The following is a 25,211-nucleotide window of genomic DNA, read 5'->3' on the forward strand; positions in this document are numbered from 1 at the left end:
CATGCAAACATTTGTATGATGCAACAATATGCAGCTCTAATACTCCTATTTAATTGAAATTTAGGGAGAAGTAAAAACCTCTAAATGCATGAATGCAATAATGCATCCTGGCAGCAAAAGACCTGATGAGGTATTAAGTACAAATAAAAGGATCTCTAAAAATTGGAGAAAAGGAGAAAAACCTAGTGGGTGAAAGCTTTGTAATGTTCTTGATTCAGCGCACTTCGAATTCATCCTAAAGGTACTTGACAATTGACAATGTATGACCCTTTGAAAATGGAAGGTACGGTGGGAAGGTTATGTGTACATGAAACATAAGTTTGTACTGTAGGGAGGATATTGTCCATACAGTGAGGAGGGTGTTGTCCGTTAGGGATGCAAATGTTTGTACAACGTGGATGTAGTTGTCTGTACAGTGGAGAATGGAGGGAGGGGCACACAAAGGGGAATGTTGCAATTGTATGGTGTGAGTAGGAAGGGTTTCTGTACATTACTAGATGGGTATGACAACCATACAATGGGTAAGGTGATGTTCGTACGGTGTAACTAGTGCACACAGGAAGGTGTATGGTTGTGAAGTGGAGTAGCACTATGTTGTACGGTCTTGGTTGAGTGAATTCAATGATGAAGAATATGCTTTGTGTTTGGTAATGCCAATGTGAAGGGAATAGTACTAGTTATCTAGACAATCACCGAGAGAGAGAGAGAGAGAGAGAGAGAGAGAGAGAGAGAGAGAGAGAGAGAGAGAACAATCATGCATCGTCCTATATGCAAGCTGTTGCAAAATAGTAATTATATCTGCAAAAGATAGTGCTTCGATTTGTTAGATTTGAGCAAAGTAATACAAATACTTAATAGGGTGAGGGTGGGATTGGAATAGCCAAGTAGGGAAGATCTCTTACTTTTGAAATGACGAACAACAGAGAACTCCAACAAGAATTTGTAGTACAATAAGATAATCCAAAATCACATACCTACAACAACTAATCCGATAGACATATATACCCTGTCGGAAGAAAACTCTTGAGAGAAACAACATGTCGACGCATGACACAACAAACACCTAAGCCTACTTAAAATTAAAGATGGGTCCGAGATATACAAAAAGTAATCGAGACCCAAATAAAGCAATTATTTTATTTTATTTAATGACCTGGATATTACAATCCTCCCATCCCAAAAATTGCTCATCCTCAAGCAATTGTAAATCCGATTCTAGGAAAACTTCTGTAATAAATGTCTTCAGTTTGGAGTCATGCACCAATGAGTTCTTATCATTGTAGTAAATGATATCATCAATTACTTTGTATCTTTCATTATGTATATAGTCATCCATTAGTTGATATGCAAGAGTGTTCTTGGAGTTCTCGACCAACAAATGGGCCTGACAATCATCCAAGGAATGCGGTAAAGTGTTGACTGTCATGGTTTTACTTGCTATTGCATCGTCAAAGTTAAATTTTGGGATCATATCTTGTTTGAAAATGGCTTCCATCTTCTTGATTGCGACTTTCCTCGGTCCTTTATTTGACATTTCTCTTAGCAGCACCTTCTTGCCATCTTCCTCGAATAAAAAGTCCATCCTCTTGAAGCTTTGGGTGTATTGATCAAGGGTCTCTATCCATTGGATGCCCAATACGATATTAGTGTCAACTAGATCTATGACAAAGAAATCATTTGCCAAAGTATAGTGTCCCATGGAAATGTCGAGCCGTGGAATCATGTGAGTGCAGGGTAACAAGGTTCTGCCAACAACATTAACCTCAAATCCTCCATGCTCTATTGCGTGCAAGCCCTTGCTAGCGACCAATGATGGATTGATGAAATTGAGTGTAGCACCACTATTAGACGTGACTGTAATGCATTTTCTGTTAGTGTGCCATGAACTCTGAAGATACTACTTTCAGCTGTTGTAGTGAGGGTAGAAATGGAACTCCCTTTTAGTATGAGTGCATTTATTCTCTCTACCTGGTTAGTTTCTTCACTAGTTATTCTAGACACTTGTCCTTTGTCATCCTCTTGAAACACCTTAATGTAATGAATCTTTCCCTTTCCAAGACAACAATGACCTAATCCCCACGTCTCCTTGCAAGTGAAACAAAGTTTTTTTTCCTCCCGAGCTCTTGCCTAGAGTATTCATCCAACGGAGGTTTTTTATGAATTGGCTCCTTGTCTTGTCTTCCTGTAGGGGAGGTGTTGGCGTAGTTAAGTGGGTTTTGGAGGAAGATGTGATCATGTTATACACCTTCTTAATAGCTTTGTTGAGTGTGCACGGTTTGAACTCATCAATCTAGCCTCTCAAGAGTTCTCTCAGCCCATCCATGATTAACAAGATTCGACATCTCTTAGAGATGTCTGCAATCGGTAATGATAGCCTTTGGAACTCTATAATGTAATTGTCTACTGTACCTATTTGCTTTAGCTATGCTAGATCTTTGAAGTTTAGTTTAGGATCCTTCCCATTGAAATGGTCGATGAGTGTCTTAGTGAACTTGTTGTGAGAGGTCACTTGGTCATGACCAAGAGTGACTAATGTGTGGTGCCACCATTCCTGTGCTACTCCTAGATGGAGTGCTGGGCTACCATTCTTTGTCTTCTTATGGGGGAGGATTTGGTGTAGTTATGTGAGGAAGATGCGACCATATCATACACCTTAATATCTTCATTGAGTGTGCACAAATTGAACCCTTTGGTTGAGCTTCTCAACGGTCCTCTCAGCCCATCTATGAATAACACGATTCGACATCTGTCAGAGATGTCTGCAACCAATACTGATAGCCTTTGGAATTTTGTGATGTAATTGTTTATCGTACTTGATTACCTTAGCTATGCTGGCTCTTTGAAGTTTAGTTTAGATCCTTCCCATCAAAACGATCGATGAGTCTCTTAGTGATCTTGTCATAAGAGGTCACTTGGTTGTGACTGAGAGTGACCAATTCCTGGTTACACCATTCATGTGCCACTCCTTCTAGATGGAGTGCTGTGAACTTGATTGCTTCATCTTTGGGCATCGGGTTGAGCTGAAAATAGGCGTTTGCCTTTAGAACCCATGCCTATGCAGTGATGGCTCCAAATCCATCAAATGGTGATAAGTTTACTTTTTTTGATCTTTCTCTTGAGATCATCATTAAAATAACCGCGATTGAGATATCTCATTCTTAGATCAACATAGTCTTTGCAGGATATATCACCTTCCATATTTGCATTCCTCCAATGTTCTCAAAGTTCTTGCATTTCGTGAAAAGTGGGCTTTCTTTCTTTCAGTGGTGCTTCCGTCTTTGGAAGGAAGATGGATATTGATTGTCGAGAGCGAGAGGGTTGAGGGTTTGCCCTTCCTATAACAAAGTTGTCGCTATGCCCATTTTTGTTCTCCCGTTGCCTTTCCCTAGGCCAATTTTTGTAATGTCTCCTGCATAAGCCTTTGGTTTCATTGATTTGCATTTGGTTTCTGCTGAGCTCTCTTAAGAGAATCGTGAGTTCTATTATAGGATCTGGTGGACCCGTCATTCTACCAGCAAGGTGATCTTGCCTTTTCCTTCGGGTATAAACTTGCATTCACTTCCACAGGTTGGCAGGATCACATGCTTTGATATCACTATAATGTTCCCCATTCGGCGCAGTTTGAATTTCTCTTGAAGGTAGGTGACAACCAGTAATGTATGACCCTTTGAAAATGGAAGGTAGGGTGGGAAGATTGTCTATACAGGAAACAAAAGATTGTCTTTAGGAGAAACAAAATCTCGTACAGTAGGGAGGATATTGTCCGTACAATGAGGAGGGTGTTGTTTGTATGACGTGGTCATAGTTTTCAGTACGATGGAGAATGGAGGGAGGGGCGTACGAAGAGGAATGTTGCACTCGTACGGTGTGAGTAGGAAGGTTCGGCATGTGTTGTTGGATGGGTATGGAAACCGTGCAATGGGTAAAGGTGATGTTCGTACAGTGTATCTAGCGCACATAGGAAGGTGTATTATTGTGAAGTGGAGTAACACTATGCGGTATGGTCTTGGTTTAGCGAGTTCAATGACGAAGAATATGCTATGTGTTTGGTAATGCCAATGTGAAGGGAATAGTACCAGTTTTCTAGACAATCACCAAACAAGAGAGCAATCGCGCATTGGCATATATGCAATTTGTCGCAAAATAGTAATTATATTATTGCAAAAGATAGCGCTCCGATTTGTTAGATCCAAGCAAAGTAATACACAGATGAAATAGGGTGAGGGTTGAATCCCACCGAAATCGGAATAACCAAGTAGGGAAGGTTGCTCACTTCCAAAATGGTGAACAACAAGAACTCCAATAGGAATTTGCAGTATAATAAGATAATCCAAAATCACATACTGACAACAATTAATCCGACGAACATATATACTTAGTCAAAGGAAAACTCCCGAGGGAGAAACAACATGCTGACACATAATACGACAGACACCTACGCCTACGAAAAATTAAAGACCTAAATAAAGTTATTATTTTATTTTATTTTAGGATGGGGATATTACAAACTCCTCTCCAAAAGAGAGAAAAAGAGTATTCAGGACCAAGAAGCCTTCGAGAAAATGTCACATAAAAGAATAAGAACATAAAGGACTTCCTTGAGGCACAAAGAGGTTGTAGACAACTGTTGAAGGATAACTACTATAGTTTAGCACTGAAGAACCTCATTTAAAACCAAGATGATGATCAGGATCTAGAAGACAACAATTTGCATGAGTGCCTTTGACTACTTGAACAATTAACAAATAATAGACATAAGGCAAGCATCTGTCCTTTGAAGATACAAATGGAACATGAATCTATGTGTGTGACCCCAACGACACTAATTAGTCATGCAAGAATAAACTACTAGCTGAAAATACATATGCCAAAAGTCTGAAGAATTGGTCGACCGAGGATGAGTCACCTCCACTGAAATTGGAATGTAAAAGTATCTACATGGTAAAAGCTCCATCTCATCGATATACAACCACTCCATCTGATTAGTACATAGGAACAAATTTGAAATATGTAGCTCACTCCAAAGTGAAACATAGGAAGCATTTGCAACAATAGTAGAAACCCCTCTATAATGTTGACAAGGGAGAGAGATAAGTGCATTGGAGCATAAACAAGGATCTTTTGTGTCAAATTTCATTATTAATGAAATGGTTGTTTTAAGAGCTAAAATCTTTATCTTGATTAAAGAGTGAATTTTAAATTTTATATGGAGTTTTTGAGAAGTTTGGGAGGAAAAAGTATAAAACGCATTTGAGGAGTGGAAGTGATGAAAAGATCGAAGAAATGAATCGTGTGGTTAATCATGTTTAGTTAGACTCTCAACCTCCAATTTCTTCTCCACCTAATCCTAAAAAAATGCCTCCTATCATTATCTCTAATCAGTTTAATATGATTAAGGCACCTATTGGTCCTCTTTGCATCATTGCTAGAGTTTCTCATATCCCTTCTCATGGTAGTTTGGTTGATCCTTCTTCTGTTGTGAATATTTTCATTGAAGAAAACCTTTTTCACAAAAGATTGCATAGAGATACTTATGATTCAATTGCTATGTGGATTCAAACTTGTAATGTTTTTCTTTATCATCCTCCAGGTTCTATCACTTTATCTATTACCATTTTAGAGAAATTTGTTTATAATACCTTTGTTTCTATTCCTACTTTTGATAAATTTCAAGTTAAGCTTGGTATCTCATGTCTTTCTTCCATGCAAGTTGTATCTTCACCTATTCATAAATGTCTTAAATTTATTCATGATGGATCTATTATACTATTAATCATTCTCTTTATAGACCATCATGTCCTAGAGATTGTGTTGAGAGTGATTTTTATTGGCCATCTCATCCTAAAAAACCACCTACTCATCTTGATCATCTCTATAGAAACTATATGAAATATAAAATAGATAATATTATGGAAGTTAGTTGGCCTAAGGGTTGTTCACCTTTGCATGGCTTTCCTACTCCATCTATCCCTTCTACCTTTGTCTTTGTTCCTTCAGCTATTGCCTTCCAACCCATTAATGTTCCTTCTTCGAAACCTATGATCGTTGATCCTATTCCTCCTACTATCCCTCATAAGACTATTAGTAACCAACATTCTTGTCAGCATCACAAGAACTATCAAGCTAATGATAAGTCTAAAACTCATTCTCTTTCTTCCCAAGCTACTTCTTCATCTAAACCTTTACCTTCCTTTGATAAGACTATGTGTGCTTCTTTAGAGGAAGCTACACAAGGTAATGCTTTACATGATGATTCTGTATTTTTTTTAGATTCTATTAATCTAGATATGGAAGATACCTTAGATGATAGTAAATTGATGAATATTTAATTAGTATGCAGAGTGATTTTCCTAATTTGTTTTTAATGTAGCTTACAATCACTCCTAGTAGTGAGCATAGTGACTCAAATTCCTTTCATAGAAGTCATTGTGATACCTACTATTATGGATGTGGTTCCTCTCTCAAGTCGTCCTCCTTCCCCTAGCATTTCAGACCAAGATTGGGGAGGGGGGACGGGGGCATGTGGAATTCTTGATGTGGACTCCATTTATCATGATAGTTTTTAGAGTTCTTGTGTTGTGCTTCTCCCATGTTGTGTTTTTGTTTTATGTGTTGTCTTTTGATGGATTTAGACAATTCTTATTACTTTATTGAGAACAAGAGGATAAACTGGTCACTCCATTATATACATTCTTTGATTTGTATCACTTTTCTTCTTTATGTTGTTTCATATTGTGTTGTACCTTTGCTATTATTCGTAATAGTGGTCTTGTGTAGTATTCTTGGTCACTTATGATATGGTAGAACTAGTTCCTTTTGGTCTCCATGTTATTTGCCCAAAAAGACTCTTCTTTTCATATCTTTTGTGTCTTTCCTCCATTGTGTCATAGTTTTACTTCCTTTGGGGAATAATATTTTTATACTTGATAGAAAATTGCATGTTATCATATGATTTTAATGATCCCTTAGTTAGTAGATCTATTTTGTGCTCTATTTTTTTGTCGTCCTTGTTTCTCTTGATATGTTTCTCTTCTCTGTGGCATCTCATAATGCAAGTATTCTTTTGTGGATGCATGTACGATTCTATTAAAGCTATTCCTCCTGTTAAGGCATTTGCAATCTCTTAAATTTGGTGGCATACACTCCGCTCATCCTTTTTCCATGGAATACAAATATGGATTTTGTATATGGTTTTGAGTACTTTAGCCTTTAGTACTTGGTATGATTCCTAAGCTATACCCAAATCTATGCATTGGTATTTCTTGCTTTGCCTCTCTAATTTTCTTTTTCCTTTTAGTTTTCAAAAACTGTGGATAGTTCCTTGGGGCTTGGTCTATTTTTGGATCTCTCTCTAACCTATTGATATTTTGGGAGGCCTGGTCCTTGTATTTGACCCTTCTTTTTACTACTAAGAGTCTAGGAAGCCCACTCCTGTTGAGAGTGAAAAACCTTGGGGTTCTGGGATTTGACATGTTTTAATGCAGCCTTCTAGAGGATGAAAATTCTATCAGAGAATATTGGCTTCAATGACAAAAGATATATCGTGGCTAAAGAGTCATCCAGATTTTACTGTTCGATTCAACGATTGAGGTATTTCACTATGTTTTTAATGGTTGAGTTTTTTGCATAGTTCCAAGAATCACGGCGATTCATGTGATTCATGCGATTCGGCGATTTGATTCAAGCCAAACGATTTTTTGTGAATCAGTGAATCAAATCAGTGATTTAGGGTTTATGAAATAAGTTGCTTACTAAATTTCAAGGGTTTTGTAAATGTGCCGATTCGTGTGCGATTCGATTCCAATTCATGGCCGATTTATGATTTGATTCGGCCTTGCCGATTCCGATCCGATTCCGATTCTTGTTACTTTGGTTTTTTGGGTGCAAATCTGTGAAGTCCCTTAAAGACAAATTTATAGGGTTCTGGTTATATTGCAATATAGATGTGGGAAAAGACAGTGGTTGCTATGTTTGGTTTAATCTATGAAGTAATTCATTGGAGCTTGAAGCATACAAATGGTGTGGAGTTTCTTTATTGCCATTTGAATATTTTGATGTTGGTTTTTTCTTGTTTTGGCACGGCTGAGTTGTGAGTCAGCTTGTTTGATTGATCAGAAATTGTGGGCTTTATTGAAGCGTCCTTTGGTGTTTTGATAAATACTTCGCTGCTTCTTTATGCGTTTTCAATCAAACCATTTAATTTGGTGGTTAGGTTGTGGGTTGATTTAAGCAAGTCAGGCCGATACTATTGTTTTCTTGATTTGGTTTGGAAGTTGAGAAAAGGTCAGGATGAAATATATGAAACACAGACACATATCTTTTCAAGACAAAAGGATTGGTAATAAAATGTGGCGTAGCAATGTGTGTGGGTCTAAAGATGGCTGTGCCCACTACTGAGAAGATTTTAGCATGAATAAAGTATTCATTATAGTCTGATCAATACCCTCATATCTAGCTGCTGTTGAGTATTCTAAGCAGGGTGAGATTAAATCTTTAATGCTGGGGATATTTGGGAAGGTAGTTATTCTTTCTTTAATCTGTGAGGCAATTCTTCTTTGGCATGAACTTTTCCAAATCAAACTATGATTACTATTAGCAACAGAGGGAGTATTGTGACTGGTCAAACTGTGTATTCCTTGGGTGCCAGCCAGCTGAAATACATACTTGGTATTTATTTGCTTCGAGATGATAAAGCTGCCTGTGAAGGTCAAATGTTGCTGGGATTCATTGTGGTAGCTGAAGACAAAACTAGAATCTTCCTTCTCTAGCATCCGGACATAGATTAAGTTTAAGCTGAAAATCGCAGGGACGCAAACTGAATGCTTCTGTGCACTTTCCTGAGTACTCTGATCTCCAGTTGGAACCTTGTGAAAGATTAGCAATAAATATCTCTGTTATGTTGCTTTGCATCATTCACTTCTTCATGCTAGGTGTTGAATCAGCATTTATAAGAAGTGTATTTGCAGACCTGCGTAAGCATTTGATTATTCTATTATAAGACCAGAAATTATATTCAAATCTGAGTTTATTATTTATTTTTAAATTTTCTGCAGGTGCTTAAATTTTTACCTTTAAGTCAATCTTTGATGCCAAAAGAAATTTGTGTTCTATTACTGTTAAATTATCATAAGCTTGGCAAATCTGAAATTATCTAAATTTGTCATGTACACAAGAAAGGCAACATTGCAATTAAATTCCACGTCTTCAAGTCAACTGTAATGATTCAGATTGAAAAGGCTTAAAAATTGCACAATAATCAGGGATATTGCAAAAACAGAATACCTCAAAGACATATCTTGGATATGGAAATTATCATTGAAGTTACTTGAAAGCAATGCAATATTAAAACTTTATTCCAGCTGCTTTTGTTGAGGTGGAAGGTACATTTAGCCATATTTATTTTTGTTGTATCTTATTTTAAATTTGTCCTGTAATGTAATCACGAGGCGTAGATTTTCATTTTTGTATTAAATATTAGGCATACAGTTTATATTTCAGCTATGGTTTAATATATATTATTGATATATTTCTAGGGTGCTCTAAAGTAAATTTGAATATCTACAGATCTTAAATTGAACTGATTGCTTATTTGCTGGCCTGGCTTATGACCTACAACTTTCCAACCCTTGCTGTCCGTTTGTTTGTTTATTTTGATATTAACCCTTGCAGTCTTTGTGCTTTGAAGATTTTTCCAAGGCTTTAATTGATCTGTCAAAGCACAGATTTAGAGATCATGTTCATGTTTTAGCTTTTAGTTCTTCTTTAAGCATAAATTTTTCTTATTACTTTAATGTGAAAGTCTGTTGACAATTTTCACAGTAGTGATGTGCATCATATGATTCTTATATCAATAATGTTACTTTCTTATGATGTAAAGTTCAAGAGGCTGTAGTATGATACATTTATAGTTCTATGTAAGCCGAAGCAGAAAATATACGATCTACACATGGCAGTATGTTACTGTGTTCTCTTATGATATCAGATTTTATATTTTGGTTCACTAAGCATTGAGTTGATGTTTATACAAGCTATCCAATTGGCATATTTTTTTAAGAATATTAAACAGACTGAAGGAGAGATTATTGATGTGAAGCAAAGATCTCAGAGAATGGGAATATTGTTCTCATCTATTCCTGCGTTCACTTGAACTAATGTTGAGCTATCTTGCAGGAGTTCAACTTAGGCATATTTGATTATATGATAGCAACAGATGACAGTAAACCTGCAAAAGCAGAGGAGCCCATTGAACAAGTCTTGCATCTTATCAAAAGATCGAAAAAACACCAGAAGAGGGTGTTGGATTCTGAATATGGAGTGGTTAGAGGAATTGACTTTAAAAATGTTCATACGGTATACTGATCAATACTTTCTTTATTTGATTGGACTTATTAATAAGCTTGGATTCAATCTTGTTATCTGGATTTTTGGCCTTATAATTTCAGCATGCATGATCCTAATTTTTAAAATAATGGTTAAATTGTTTTTGCTTTAGTGTTCATGTAGACTCAAATGCCTCAAGTCTTATATGATTAGCATTTTTTTCTACATAAATAAATAAATAAATAATATCAATGCCCATGGATAACCAGAAGCAGGTCAACAGGAGCCAAGAACCAGCAGCTTACAATAGAAATTTCGAGGAAGAGTAATGTAGAAATGCCATATAAAGGGGAAGGAACAAAAGAAAAAATAATATGTAACAAGGTACTGCCCACATAGGTAGTCAAGAAACTAGTGCATATAGCGAAGGAGGGGGAACAAGAGACAAAATGTTGATAATATAGATTTTTGGTCTTTGTGTGGGTGGTTTTCTCTACTAGGAAACTTTGAAATACACATTTTTAAAACACTTTTCAATGAGGTGCTGATTGCTGTAACATTCTTTGTTAAGCTTCTGTAATTTACCGTGGTATCATTTTACTTTTCTTGTCTACTTTGGGAATTAGTGCATGACTTGAGTTGATAATAATAAATAATAAATTGATATACATGTAAAATGACCAAATAGACATTAGTTATTGGTTAATTTATTAAGTCCATGGTAGTTAGTTGTTGGGTACTTTAGCTAGTTTGAAGTTGAAGGATTTTACAAGGCCACTAAATGTAATAATATCATTGTACCATGTTACCATACTGGCAGGATTACCTTGCATGGTCTGATACACCTTAGGATGAGATTTGGTTGGGAGTTTATTATGGAAGCAAGCAGTTGTTTTGATGTTCAGAATCATGTTCAATGTTTGGAAGAAGATTGCAACATGGAGGAAGACAGCCCGGTGTATGCAGATGCTTCTCTACAGCCACCAGCGTCCTTATTACCTTGTACCATGTTACCAGACTGGCAGGATTACCTTGCCTGGTCTGATACACCCTAGGATGAGATTTGGTTGGGATTTTACTATGGAAGCAAGCAGGTGTTTTGATGTTCAGAATCATGTTCAATGTTTGGAATAAGATTGCAACATGGAGGAAGACAGCCTGGTGTGTGCAGATGCTTATTTACAGCCACTAGCATCCTTATTGAAGATCCACATGAGGATGAAATCAACAGTCTCAATGATACTAGAATTTTAGGTACATAATTTAATTGGAGACGATGCTTCACGTGCAATAACTTGTATGGAGTATGGTTGTAAGTATTGAATGGTTAGGGTAGGAAGAGTCCCAAGTTCAAAGAACGGAAAAAGATTAGAAATAAGTTTTCCAATTTTGATTGGTGGGAAGATTGTAAATATAGTCTTATTATGTGACCTTATAGTCTGGGTGACCCATTACATGCACATTCTACTCTTAAAAAAGCATACCAAAATTTGATGTCATGATTAACCATGTAAATGAGAAGATTCATTGAAACGATCTCACATTATAACTCTCTAATCAGATGAATGGATCCCTTATTAAATGTAACAAATTACTACACATGGCAAACTATGCGATGAGCACAAATTAGTATTTAGATAGGTCTAGAAGAGTGACTTTCTTTGATGACGATGAGATATATCAAGATTTTTATGATACTTTTGGCAAGATGTATAATGAGGAAGCCTGAAAGATATAGAGGAGGCAATAAAGCTTTGGGAGTAGTTTCTTCTCTTTATAGAAGCTAGTGGCTCTTTCAACAAACTGAATGAAGGGAATTTTTTCGCTCTGCAAGTTGGGAACTCACTGGGGGAGACAAGTGAATCTTCTCGTGGCATGTACCCGTACTTGTTGGCATGCGTGGCTTGTCTTTTGTCTTGCATTTGTTTCTCTTATGTTTGCTCATGTCATTTGATTTTCTTAGTGTGGGTTTTGGCTAATCTTGTTTGCCTTGGTTTAGTTTAGTTTGGATATTACACATGTGGCCTGCCATTTGAAAATATTGTGCTATTAAGGGTTGCTTGTGTGGTCCTTGTGTGTGATCCTTGGATGTAGAGTGTAATGGAGGAAAGTACACAAGTTGTGATGAGAATATTAATACTTCCCAGGTGAAGGTTGGTGTTGTGGAAGAGTGTGGGGATTAAAACCAACAGAATAACAAACCATATTACAAAGCAATGGTGGAGGAGAAATTTGTTGTTGAATGTTCACACTGCTATGTTTAATGGTGAGTTCTGTAGAGGAGAAAATACAGGACTAGGTAGAATCTATGGTAGCTGAAATTGATGTAGGTCTAATGGGAAGTGGAGGCATCTTCAAAACTTCAAACCTTGGATGAGGATAAGAGGGTAGGATCCTTCCTACTAGTTTGAAAACCCTTTCTCTTTCTCCTAATGAAGATATGGTGAGAGTCATCAAATCTGAGCAAACACATCATAAGAATGTTGCTATCTTTTTTGTGTTTATGGATGTTAAATTTCTTCTTGCAAGAAACTTTCTTGATGATTGGTTTGACGATGTTTGGGGCAAAAAATTGGGCATCATTGTCAATTTCAGTAGGATGATTCAAAGATGATAATTTGTTGTTTTTCTCAAAAACTATAATATGCAAGATAGGTTTTAAAAAAAATATTTCTAGAATGTTGGAGAATCTTTATTTAGAACCTTTTACGCAAAGTAACAAGAATTAGAATCGGCAAGGCCGAATCAATCGTGAATCGGCCATGAATTGACAAATTAAAAAAACCCTTGAAATTTAGTAACTTATTTCATAAACCCTTTATCGCTGATTCGATTCACCAATTCACAAAAAATTGTTTGGCTTGAATCGAATCATTGAATTGTGCGAATCGCCGTGATTCTTGGAACTATGCTTTTGCTAGTCTCCCAATAGCAATGTAGACCAAGCTACTCGTTCTTCACCCAATTGGGTCGAATTGCACAATGTGCAAGCAGAGTTTTGGTTGTTCATTCCTAAATGCTCAAACCATTCGGTCCGGTGATGCAGGTGGAAGAATCAAGGGTTACCTTACCCCACCCAAATGCTCGGGTTTGATTGCCCTTGAGCGTGATATTCATATTCTTGAGCTTATTACTTCGAACATTGAAGGCAATGAATATCCATGGGGGTTTAATTTTCTTGGTAACCTCGGAGCCTATTTTCATTGCAAGATTAATGTGCATACTTGTAGAGATTGTGCAACCCTAAAAAATATTCAAAGGGTTCTTACTGTTAACCCTAATGTGGTGGTGGATAAAAACGGCTTGAACATTCCTTATAGGAATTTTGAATATGATAATTTGAAGATCGTGGACTGTCCTAATAATTCTAGTGATGGTAATAAGGTCGAAATCTTGAATAATAATTCTACTCCCTCCAAGGAGGATGTAGATTCTAACAAGATGGAAGGAAAGTTTTTAACTTTAGCCAAACCTCTATTTGAGGAAGAATACGAGGTTATTGTTGCTAACAATAGCAAAGATAGTGCCTCCCCAGTGATTGCCAACTAGTTTATCCAAGAAGCCATGTTGTTAATACTGAGAATAATGTCCCCACTAACAAAAATGCCCCACAAATTGCATTTAGAAGCTATTATTTGAAGAACAAAACACATTAGGAAACATAAGCATGCACCTTTATATCACAATACCGTGTCATGTCACAATGTGAAATCCATAGGGAGACAAATGACCGCCACAAAAGATTTTGGTGGATGCCATGTCTTTTGACAATGAGGGTTTTATAGAGGTACTAAGCAAAAATGCTATGAAAAACGAGAAAGGTGATGGAAAGACACATTAGCCCAAGAATTTTTAGGAAGTGGAGAAACCTAAGCAGTCAACTATGCATGAGTGTTTTAATAGATTGTACAAGAACAAAAAACCCTCTCAATCTTAATGATGATGATGAATCTGTACAGTTGGAATGTTAGAGCGCTTGAATGCTTGATAGGAAATACACTGTTAGAAAATGGTGTGATAAACTTCAAAACAAAGCTATTGTTTGTCTCCAAGAGATTAAGCTGGTTGGATATCATGCCTTTAATACCCTGAAATTCATTTGGGGTTATGCTAAGTTTTTTTCTCTAGTCACGACAAAGGAACAACGGGTGTTGCTATTCTAGTTGGCCTAAATTGGGTGGAGAAGATTATTGCTTACAATTCCTCCCCATGTCATAGAGCTCAATGAATTATCCTTAAAATACAGGAGGAACTCTTCAGGATATGCAATATGTAATGCCCCGCTCGAGAACCCAAATGGTTAAAAGTTATACCTCCCGACCTCATGGTAACCCAGTCAAGCACCACTCCAATTGTGCATGGGAGATAATGTACGATCCACATACGAATATCAAACCATAAAAATAAAATATCCTAGACAAGGAACTCTTCGGGATATGCAACATCTATGCTCCTAATGACTATAGAGTAAGAGCAATTTCTTGGGATTGGCTTGCTTCCAATCCTCCAAATGTTTAGTGGATTACTATGGGTGATTTTAACATGGTTGAACATAGAGATGATAAATATTGTGGTAACTATTTGACTTGGAAAGGAAATGAAGAGTATTTCTAGGCTAAGTTCAAGAGAAAGCTTAAATCGACTGATCTCATTGCTGGTGGGAAGAGAATAGTTTAAAGATATTTGGTTTACTTGGTGTAGTAATCAATCTAGGAAAAGCAGAGTGTACTGTAGATCGGATATAGTTTATGCAGAGAGTTCCCACTTCTCTTTTTTGGAAAAGGCTAGACATTCTTTTGTTTAAGTGCACCTGATCAGTATGTATGATCATTCTCCTATTTCATGCAATTTTAATTTGGGTGCCCTAAGTTGCCACCATATCATGAAAAGAAGTGGGAGCTTATTCAAACTTAATGTTTCCCTGCTCCATGACCAAGATAATCTTAATACTATTAGGATGTCCACCAATCTTGTCAAAATGGACAATCATGGTAAATCTCCTAGAGAGTTGTGGACCAACCTTAGTGAAACTGCAAAGCTATTATATCGAGGGGTAGAAAATTAGAGCTATAATGAATTGGCTCCATGGACGTGACAGGGGATCTAAATATGTTTTTAATCTCATTAGAGCTAAACAAAAAGGGAACTAATTGATGAAACCCAAATTGGTAGTCATGTTAGCAAGAATGCCAATGATATCAAGAATGTATTTTTTGAGTTTTATAAGACTCTTTTTACCTCAAAATTTGACAACAATAGCCAAAAAACTATGGATGGTTTCATTTAGTTAATCCAACAAAAGATCAACTAGAATGAGTCTACTAGAATAAGCCAATGCATTAATATTAATGAAATCAAGGAGGCTATCAAATCTATGGCCAATGGGAAATCTCTTGGGTTAGATGGGTTACCTGTGCAGTTTTATAAAGAAAATTGTGATTTGATAAGTATCGAACTTCTAGACTTGTATGAAGATGCTTTTGAAAAAGGGTTTGTAGGTGGTCTTATCAGCAAAGGATTATTTGAACTGCTTCCAGAGGGAGATGATAAGATACAAGTCAAAAATAGGAGACCAATTACATTGTTGAACTTGGCATATAAAATTATAGCCAAAGTTCTAGCGAGGAGAATTGTCAATACTCTTAAGAGCATTATTTCAGCTAAAATTGATTTCATTAAGGGGAGATACATATAGGAAAATTTGATTGCAAGTTGGGAAGCCATAAATTGGGCTTGTGCTGAGAATGAAAACATTGCTATGATCCTATTAGATTTTGAGAAAGCATATGACCAGATTGAATGGGAGTTTTTGATCAATATGTTGTAGGTTTTCGGCTTTCCCCCAAATTTTTGTAAGTGGATTTGCATTTTGTTCAAAGACTCATCTACTGTAATGTCCCCATTTGTTGCTAGCATCAGAATTTCAGGGATTAGTCTATTATTGTGACCCTCGTAGGCTAATGAGGATGGTTAGAGGGTCTTCTGAGGATTGATTCATCACCAACATTTAGGGATTTATGGATTTGGTCTTTGTTCGATATGATTTGGAGTCCATTTGCTATACTTTCTATGTATGGTAAGTCAGGAGTAATAGAGATGGGCTCTTTCTATTTTTAGAAAGTGTATTTGGTCACATGGGGAATTATGAGGAGAGATTTCTATTTCAGACAGCATGGCAATCAGACAAGTATTTCAAGAGATATTAAAGTTCAAGTGACTTAAGTGGTTTATTTAAATATTTTAATATTATTATAAAGTTATAAAGTAACTTACAATAATAAAGTCACTTTAATATTATAATGTGCAAATTTAAAGTCACTTTATGACAAAAGTAACTTAAGTGACTAAGATGAAAGTGACTTTTATCCCACATTGCCTAGTTGTTTGTGTCTTTTCTCATATCGAGGTTATAAAAGCGTGGAACTACATTGGGATTAGGGGCATGGAAAATATTGATCAAATACAAATGGTTGCTTAAATGTGACTAGTTATCTTGAGGACGAAACCCCTTGAGATAGTGGAGAAGCTGGACATAGCCCCAACACTCATTGAAGGCTTCATCCATACCAGGCATGGAGCCGTACTTAATGTTTTGATTATAGTGTGGGCAACAATCAGAAGGAAGTCAGTAATGCAGAGGAGGCATCTGGAGTTCTTTATACCAGCTAGTGTAAAACGTAAGTTAGTGCCCACTACATTTGATGGTTGTGTGAGGTGGTTTAGTAGCAGCAGTAACAGTCATTCATATCTGTGTAGAACATAGGAGCAGCCAGTGATAGTCGGATTTCTATCAGCAGGAATAGGGCAGACATAGTACTGCACCAGGTACCCGTGAAGACTATTATCAGTTGGACGTGCATATTGGAGGAGCGAAACTCAGCTCTCATCAGGTTTGTTTGAACATTAGATTTATTGCATACATGTGTAGTAGTGGAAATTTGTAACAATAGCCAGAGTTAGGAGGATTAGTCAGCTGAAGGTGAACATATCCCAACACCATAGAACAGATCATCTGGGCCATGTACTGTCAGGTCTGCAGAACATCAACAAACATGGAGCATTACAGTTGTGTTTTTGCACAGTTGGGAACAACATTCAAAACAGCAATAGTGAATGTGGCCTCCCCAGGATGACAGTAGTCTAGAGACTGACTGTCACGCAAGGAAGGACACGGGCAGACAACAGGTAGTAAAATGACAGCAGCACACTCAGAATATCAGGCGTGTAGTACAGATCACAGGGAAGTCTGAACTAATTGGTGGTGAGGAAATCCATCCGAGAGCATGCTTGGCATAAAGGGATAGATCATTAACAGTGACAGGTATAACTATTGTTTAGTATGGAAGGCATTTAGTAAAACGCCCATTTTATGACCCAGGTCTGTATAGATGCTTGAACATTGTGCTAAACGTTTTCATTGTATGTAACTCTGGTGATTTAATATTCCATGGATTATGTCTGAATCATATTACAAATACTGAGCTTTGTACCGTACATGATATTGCATTGTCATTTTCTTTCTATGACTGGGAAAGAGTTAAATTAGCTGTGGTAAATCTGTTGGTTATCAGTGATCACCCTAACTATAAATTTGGATAATAACCTTAAAAGGAATACTACAGTAGTGTTAGCATATTCAACGTCCAGATTGCACACCAATTGTTTGTTAAACTTACAAGAGTCAGAAATTGATTTTTTCTATTAGATTAAGGGGTGGAATCTTATAGTGGTATCAGAGCTTGCTTGCAAAGTGTTTGACGAAATGTCAAACAACTGAATTATAAAAGAATTTGGTGTTTGACGAAGTTATAACCGGTTGGGGTTATTTCATCTACTGTGGTGGAGGTTAATGGTGTTATTTTAGAGACCATTCCATTAGTAAGATCTATCACTTAGGGCTGCCCAATTGTACCCACCTTACTTGTTATAGCTGCAGATGCCCTATTTTATACACTTAGAGCCAATGAACTCAGTCCCATAGTGAAGGGCATTACCCTTCCTAACAGTTAAGAATTTTAAATGCTCAGTTTGCTTATGATACTGTTCTCTTTCTTGAGTTGAATGATAACAATTTTGATAATGCAATGAATAGACTTCATTTTTTTGCATGGCCTTTGGGGCCAAAGCTGCACCTCATAAATCCACTGTTATTGGTTGGACTCACGAATCTCCTTCTCAGTTTATTGAAAGGGGTTGGTAGTGGAGTGGACCTAATATCATCACAAGGTATCTTGGGATTCCTTTTGCAATCGAGCCATGAACAAAGGATATGTGGGAGTGGGTTTTTTCTAAAATTGAGAAAAAGCATGTGAAGTGGCAAACACATGTTATCCCTTGCTGACAGGGTCCAAGTGGTCCAAAAAGTTTAGTCCTCCCATGCAATCTATTACTCTTCTTCTTGGTTGTATGCCAAATATCAGTCCAACCATTTCTGGTTAGATGGGATGGGTGGCAGAAAAAGACATTGGGTGAAGTGGGATTGGTGCTGCATGCCAGAGTAGAGGAGGTTTGGATTTTAAGGACCTTAGAGCCCATGGTTTTTCCCTTTATACTAAGCCAATGAACTTGGCCCCATAGTAAAGGGCACTGCCCTTCTTAATAGTGAAGGGCATTACCCTTTCTAATAATGAAGACCTTCTAAAAGCTTAGTTTGTTGATGATACTGCTCTCTTTCTTGAGCTGAATGATAACAATTTTGACAATGCAATGAATAGACTTCAATTTTGTTTTGCATGGCCTCTGGGGCCAAAGTTGCACCTCATAAGTGCCTTGTTATTGCTTGGGCTCATGAATCTCCTTCCCACAGTATTGAAAGGGGTTGGAAGTGGAGTTGACCGAATACCATCACAAGGTATCTTGGGATTCATTTTTGCAATTGAGCTATTAACGAGAGATATGTGGAAGTGGGGTTTGTTTTAAAATTGAGAAAAAAAACATGTGAAATGGCATACACATATGTTACCCCTTGCTGGCAGTGTCCAAAACGTTTTGTCCTCATGCAATCTATTACTCTTCTTCTTGGTTGTGTGCCAAATATCACTCCAAGCTGTGGGAAAAAATCTTGATAGATTTTGTGTGGTTAAATGGGATTGGTGGCAGAAAAACATTGTGTGAAGGAGTGGTGCTGCATGCATATGAGCAGAGGAGGTTTTGGTCTTATGGACCTTGAGCCCATGGCTTTGCCCTTGTTGCTAAGTGAATTCTTAATGCCATTAATGCCATCCAAGGTGATGAGCTTTGTAAGGTATTGGTGAGAAATAATCTGTGTAAATATACGATTAGAAAAACTAAGGTGTGGCATAATGTTCCATTTAGTGACATTATTTTTGGTGATTTTGAGATAAAATTTTTTGGCTCTAAAGTTTTTTCTTCACTCTAGAGTGCATGGTGTCAAGTGTGAGGGCTATTGTGTTCTAAAGGTGCTGTTGATGCTCCTACATTTTTTGCTATTGACAGATCCATTTGGTGGGGAAGTACTCTTACTAACAAACCTCTGGCTCTTACTCAAAGTTGTTCCGCTAAAATTTGGAATAAGAAGGGAGTATCGTATATTAGGGACATTCTGGTTAACAGTCAGTTAGGGACTTGGGAGGAACTTAGAGACAAGTATAATATATCAACCTTTCAGAAAAAGATTTACTCTTTGATTGCTAAAGTAGTGTGGCCCCTTTTTCCTGGCAAGATTCTAAATAACAGTCAATTCCTTTCACAAGTTTAATGGTTTGATAGTTCTACTCTTATGAATGTTTCTACTAAGCAGATTTATGATATGTTGAAGGAAGATGATTGCATTTTAAATGGATAAATAACTGTTGGGGCCTCAAATGGTCAATTCCTGAATGGCACTTTATTTTTTATTTGATTTGGCACTTGCCTATTGAACCGAAAGAATCTTGCTTTCATTGGTTGCTTCTGTTTAAAAAGTTGGTTTTGGGTAGTGTTCTTTCCTCTGCGAGGTTAAACCCGATCTTTTTTAATCTTTGTGGCTGTAGTGAAACATTTGAACATTTATTCTTTAAATGCAAGTTTGCCTGTTCTGTTTGGTCTATGTTTCTTGGTCGTAATTCTAATTGGGATAATCTGAAAGGTCCTTCCTGGATTGACTTCCTTGTTGGCCATTTTGATGATTTTGGGTCTATTCTTGCTAAAATTTTGGCTTTTTCTGTCCACTGGAATGTTATGGTATCTTTGGAGGAGAAGGAATGAGGATGATTTCCAGAGTAAGCAAGATCTTACTGAATTTAACTATAAACCCACCCATTTTACATCGTGTCACAGGTTTTTGTTGTTATTGGTATTCCCAAGGAGAGATTCCTGATTCTGGTTCGCGAAGGCTCCATGAATCTTTATGAAGAACAAGATAATCTGAAATAGTTTGTCAAGGGATAAACTATTGATATTGTAAAGGAGAACGATAAATTAAAGAAATTAATGACAAAGCCTGGCCAAGTTGGGACAAAGAGTTTTGTTCTCTGTTGCATGTATCAATTTTAAGTAAAACAGTGAATTTCAGGATCGGCATATATGTTATTTGTTCTGAGGGTGAGAGAGTTCTGTAATATTTTTGTTGAAGCTCAATAAAGGATATGCATTTGTGCGGACTGGGTCGTTTCCCTCGCCCAAAGGGTTTTTCCAGGATAATTATTTATATTTCTGATTGCTTGATTTTTAGACTTGTGTTTATTTGTACATCTCTGGTTCAAATCTCAACACCATCCATTGCCCAAGCATGAGGATTTTTGTCCTCTCACCTGTTGAAAGTTGAAGCTTTTGGAAATAACTCAAGAGAGAAAGTGAAATCCAAATCACAAAACCAAGTATGCTGGAAATGAGCTCCTTCTTCCCTTTTAAGAACAATTAGGTGCCTCTTCACATTCCCATTTCTGTTTCTCTATTTCATTTTTTCAAATAATACTTCCCCCCCACTTAAGGAAATAAAGTGCCCATAGGTAATAAAATTGACAATTAATAAATGAACTTATTTTATAATGTCATTTTATTAATTAATCAATTATCTCTTCAGACATTAAAATCCTGATCAGATAGACTCGGATATGTATGTGTGTTAGCTCGTCAAAAAGGTCTTGATGAAGCCCTTCTAGTCCAACCCTGAGATGCCAAGAATACTGAGCCTGCTGACTTACTAAAAAAATTAAGCGTCTGGAAACCCCATTGTGACAATCCCGATTAACCTGCAATTGAGACCGCCTAGGCCAAAACTGCATTGATCTCATAGAAAACCTCATTTGCCCATGGCACCAAAGCAAAATGGGCTAATGGCGCATCAAAACTCACTGGCCCAGAAAAAGGGGACATGACACTCATTTTATAAACCATTTTAATAGAAAAAATTAAAACTGAATAAAGCTAAAGGGGGAGAAGTTTTGGCATAAAGGAACTAGATTAGGTAGTGGTGGATTAATGGAAACTATACTCAAAACTTGACAGCTTTGTTAATTGTTCGTTTTCTCAGTCATTATTTCCTCTATCAGAAAAACTGGCACACTTGTAACATCATGCACCATGAAGAGAAATGAACATGTCTCTACAAGATCGGTGAAGCTTGCTTATATCCTAATCAAAGAATGGCTAGAGAGTATTTTCTGGAATGTACTTCTTGATAAGATTTTGATCTTGTGAATGTGAGAGTGTTTGGAGGAAAGTTTGATTTTCTTGCAAGGATTTATTGGGTTTTCCCCGAGTCTGTTTGATCTTCTAGAGGATCTTAATTCATCTATGATACAAGAATCAGTCTCTTTCTATCAGCTTGTACTTAATCAAGAGAAACACTACTGTAAGGAGAGCAGAGCATCTAGTTGGAATTCATAATGGCTTGTATCTTAATCAGAGGGAAATAATGGATTATTTTCAGTGAGCTACTGTAAGTTGGAATGTTGATCTTGAGGATGCTATAGAAGATATGAGGAGGTCTAGCATCTTTTGCATGAATTATCTCTGGTACTTTTGAGTGTATTTGATCATCTTGGGCAAGGTTGTTGGTTCTGATTTGGGTTTGGGGGATCAGTTCGTGGGTCCCAGCAAACCTTTTTTGGTGGGGGTAGGGTGGGGTGGGGTGGTGCTAGGATTGTTTTTTGTTACTCCATACAAAAACATATAAAAGTCATACACAGACGTGAAATATAATTTTTTTAAATATAAATATAACTATAAATAGAATATATGAAATATAAAAAATTATTAGCTTTAAGTATCAGACTGGCACACAAATATCAGACCAATGTCGGACAAATCTCAGACCATAAAATTGTTTTTGTACATCTTTATTAGCTTCTCCGAAATGAATGAGTTTAAAATACTTAGCTTATTTACTATGTAATAAGTAGGCATTTATCATTACAAGTAAGGCAAACCCAAAGAGAACTGGCTGTCTATGTGGACCTAGTTCTTTTATATCTTCATTTCGATAGAAACAACTCTAGGAGAGTGCAGGTTATGGATGGAATTTATAATGGCATCATAAGCGATGGAAGATTGTAGAGAAGCTGCAGGGACCTGTGGTTTTAGTCTTGAGCATGACAGAGGATTATGAGTGTGTAGATCTTTAGCAGGGACTATTTGGGCACTGGGGTTTCCTTAAGTTTCTGATCATCTAGAAATTCTAAAGGGATGATAAGATTGCTTGATGCTGCTGAGCCTTGAAGCAAATTTGTGCAATTTGAAGCCAAGTATAAAGCAGTATTTTTGCATAAACATGCACCATTAGCTAGGTTTGGTCCCTTTTTTCCATTATCAGTAAGATTTTACATTTTTTAAGCACATAGTTTGTAAGACAGAATATAAATTATCTAAATGATTTATGTTTTTATGATTTTATCACTAATATGATATATGATGTTTATTCTAGCTTGACTTTATTGCTTCAACCTTCGGTCTCATGAGTATTATATCTAAACGTGCTGCAATGATTAACTACGCTTGAATGACACTAAGTGTCCTCTCCCTTGCATGATGTTGGTGCTCCAGCCCGGAGCTTTATCATTATTTAAGATTAGTAGATATTAACTCCAGATTTATTAATTCTGTTGAGCGACAACAAAAACACTTGCCATGCCAGTAGTAATCAGTAGTAGATCTATCTTACTGACCATAGTTGGTTATACATCATGAAAATAAATAAAATGGTTTTATTCTTTACTTTTAAATATGTTTTTTCATAAGTTCATTGAAATCATCCCCACATTCTGAGGACATGCTCTGTTTTGAGTAGATTCACAAGATGTCAAGTTTGTCTTTGATTTAATTTTTTTGACAGTCCCAAAATTGATAAAATTGTATGGAAGGAATCTATTTTTTTCTAATCAGCAGTAAACTTGCATACTTAATATGCACCTGGATAAGTACTTGCTATTGTACTATTAGAATAAATTGTTTGGAATTTTTCTTAGATTCAGAACTACTAGCATGATAATTATAATATCTATTTAATGTTTTTAATCCTCGGTTTAGCAGGTCATAAATTTTGACATGCCTCTTAGCGCTTTGGGGTATATACATCGCATTGGAAGAACTGGAAGAGCTTATAATACTGGTGCTTCAGTTTCACTTGTAAGTTGTCATCCTGTTTCTGACTACATTCACATGTATGGCTCCATTCAGTGCATGCAAATGTGCTTTATCACACTCAGAAGGAAATAGTCATGATAAAGTAAATTTGATTGGTTGGCATGCTTCTGTGACAAATTTATCCTTTTTGTTATTATTTTTATTTTTTTATATATAGTACACGGTTATAATTTTTGATAGCAGGTGGTTGCATAGGCTGATAATCTACTTGGCATTTGCTTCTGAAGGAAATGTCCACAGTTAAATTCTGTCCAATTCTTTTTATTATTTCACCATATAGACTTACCAAAAACATTACAGCAGCTAAGCTTTCTTTATCTTTTATTACTAGATAAAAATAAGGGAAATTTGGATCGTGCATGGAAGCAAGATCACAATTGCATACTGTTTTGCATCCCATAATGACATTGGATTGGAAATGGAACCTTGAGGATCTATCCTCATGTTTTGATCCTATTGCACTATGTCACAAGGTACCATGTTCTACAAGAATAAAATTTGAGTTATATCTAGTTGATAAAAGTCAATAAAAAAATTGTGATTAAATATGACTTTGTAAATTTGATTTCTTAAATATATAAATAATAAATATAAAATTTGAATTTATTATTTTTTATAGAGTAAATTAAAATTATAGGAAATAAAGGCAAGAGCCTACAACGCATTGGTAAATTGCGAGCCTCTTATCGACGAGGTCTTGGGTTCGAATCAACTCGCAATTAACACATAATAATTAATCTTATTAATAATAATAATAAATAACCTAGGCTTCGACTGTTTACCTATCAAAAAAAAATAAAAAAATAATAGGAAATAAAATAATAATATATTAAATATAAATGAATTATAATAATAATAAAATATTTATAAGCTTACAATTTTAATTTCAACATTTAATTTTGTTAATCATAAACTAACACAGTATCATATTTCTTAAATTTAATTCAAATATTTGAATTTGTTAAATAATATATTAATAATTAAATTTCTAAGATATCAAGTTTTCGCTACTTTTTTGTTTTTGGTGTTCTCAACAAAAAAAGAAAAAAGAGTAGTAGTGTGGGTACGGAAGGTAAAGAAGTTGGGATTCCAAAAAAAGTCATGTGGTAAATGGAGTTTCTAGCGATATCTATCTTATGTTAGGGAAGGATACCTTTGTATCAATTTTATTTGAGGAACCTTAGGCTTTTGGGGGTCAAAATAGGATAGATAGGGCGTTGGAAAGCTAAATCGCTTAAGAGGTAGGTAGTCACGGGGTTTGATTCGTCTGGTTCCCATTATATTTAGATGGAGTTGGAATGCTCAAC

The 25,211-nt window shown here is 36.3% G+C and overlaps 1 protein-coding gene across 1 annotated transcript in view; it reads left to right on the forward strand.

The window, feature by feature from the left end:
- The window catches only part of LOC149534760 (P-loop containing nucleoside triphosphate hydrolases superfamily protein), a 189,752-nt gene that overhangs the window by 99,707 nt on the left and 64,834 nt on the right, over positions 1-25,211 (forward strand). Inside the window, exons 9-10 of the mRNA XM_089803073.1 lie at positions 10,171-10,350; positions 23,791-23,886. Of these exons, the coding sequence (XP_089659199.1) occupies positions 10,171-10,350; positions 23,791-23,886 (276 nt within the window). The remainder of the gene's footprint in view (positions 1-10,170; positions 10,351-23,790; positions 23,887-25,211) is intronic.

The sequence above is a fragment of the Cupressus sempervirens genome, chromosome 10 (genome assembly GCF_028749045.1).
Source record: "Cupressus sempervirens isolate cs-2001-9-10 chromosome 10, ASM2874904v1, whole genome shotgun sequence".
Lineage (NCBI taxonomy): Eukaryota > Viridiplantae > Streptophyta > Pinopsida > Cupressales > Cupressaceae > Cupressus > Cupressus sempervirens.